A 1380-nucleotide genomic window follows, 5' to 3' on the forward strand; every position below is an offset into this window, starting at 1 on the left:
AAAAAAAAAAAAAAAACAGAAGGGGAAACTTCCCCTCATTAACTATTCAGTTACTCTGAAGGGTTAGATTACATAGGAAACATAGGTGAAATGCTTGATTCTTTTCCTTTGGTTACCAGTTTTCAAAAACATGAGTTTGTTGCATAGCATCCTCCAAAGGTGACTAAAGAGTTTTTTTTTTTTTTTTTTTCAATTTTTAGTATTTTGTAGAGACAAGGTCTTACTATGTTGCCCAGGCTAGTCTTGAACTCCTCGCTGAGGCAGGAGAATCGCTTGAACCCAGAAGGCGGAGGTTGCAGTGAGCTGATATCACACCATTGCACTCCCGACCTCAGGTGATCCACCCACCTCAGCCTCCCAAAGTGCTGGGATTATAGGCATGAGCCACCGTGGCCAGCCTCAGTCCTGATTTTCTTATCTGTAGAATGCAAATAATAATCTCTTCCTCCCAGGACTGCTGAAATAATTAGGTAAATTATACAGGCTCTGTATGAGTCTGCATCCTACTCCTCTCCACTCTCTAACACCTCCACTTTGTCTCTCTCTACCACGTGCTTGTCTATACACTATCATCATCATGGTCTCTCAGGGAACACTAATGTAAAGAGGTACAGGAGGAGGAGTCGTCCAGGCATTGTGGTCCATACCTCACGTAGTGTATTGTCTTTGTCCTGGCAGATTGCAAGCAGATAGATGGAGGCTTTGAAGACCACCAGTGGGGGGCGCTCGCCCTGGTCCTGCAGAGACAGGAGGAAGCTTTGCACAGCCTCAAATAATTCTGCCTCTGAGACAAACCTGTCAACCAAGAAAAGCCTAAGTGAGAAAGGCAGAGCTGGCAGGCCACTGGGCTCTTCTGTCCTGCCTGGCCACATCCTTCCTCAGCCCACTGTCCTGCCCCAGCATGCCCACAGCCTAATGACATCTTACACAAACAGTGTGCTATACATACTTACAAAGCATTGCCATATACATACATCGCATTTTTCTATGCCTTGTGCAAGACTCAGAGCATAGAACAATGCCTTGTTAGGGGCCAAATACTCCTCATTCACACTTGGGAGGTGAGCTATCTGCCAGCTGGACCAGCAGTGTTAAAGAAAAGGGTGCTACTGCTGGGGTTCAGAAGGTCCTGCTTTGGCAGCTACTCCACCCCTCTCTTCTTGTATTTATCATTAAACAGTGGTGTATTTAACAGATATAACACCAAAAGCATAAATGACAAAAGAAAAAATAGATAAATTAGAGGTCATCAAAATTAAAAACATTTGTGCTTCAAAAGATACCGCTAAGAAAGTGAAAAGGGCCAGGTGTGATGGCTCATGCCTAGAGTCTCAGCACTCTGGGAGGCTGAGGTGGGAGAACTGCTTGAGGCCAGGAGTT

At 45.1% G+C, this 1380-nt stretch overlaps 1 protein-coding gene across 1 annotated transcript in view; it reads right to left on the reverse strand.

Moving 5' to 3' along the window:
* MEI1 (meiosis inhibitor 1) overlaps window positions 1–1380 on the reverse strand; it is a 120692-nt gene that overhangs the window by 41874 nt on the left and 77438 nt on the right. The window contains exon 19 of the mRNA XM_011978757.1: window positions 648–795. Within this exon, the coding sequence (XP_011834147.1) occupies window positions 648–795 (148 nt within the window). The remainder of the gene's footprint in view (window positions 1–647; window positions 796–1380) is intronic.

The sequence above is a fragment of the Mandrillus leucophaeus genome, unplaced genomic scaffold (genome assembly GCF_000951045.1).
Source record: "Mandrillus leucophaeus isolate KB7577 unplaced genomic scaffold, Mleu.le_1.0 Scaffold2, whole genome shotgun sequence".
NCBI lineage: Eukaryota > Metazoa > Chordata > Mammalia > Primates > Cercopithecidae > Mandrillus > Mandrillus leucophaeus.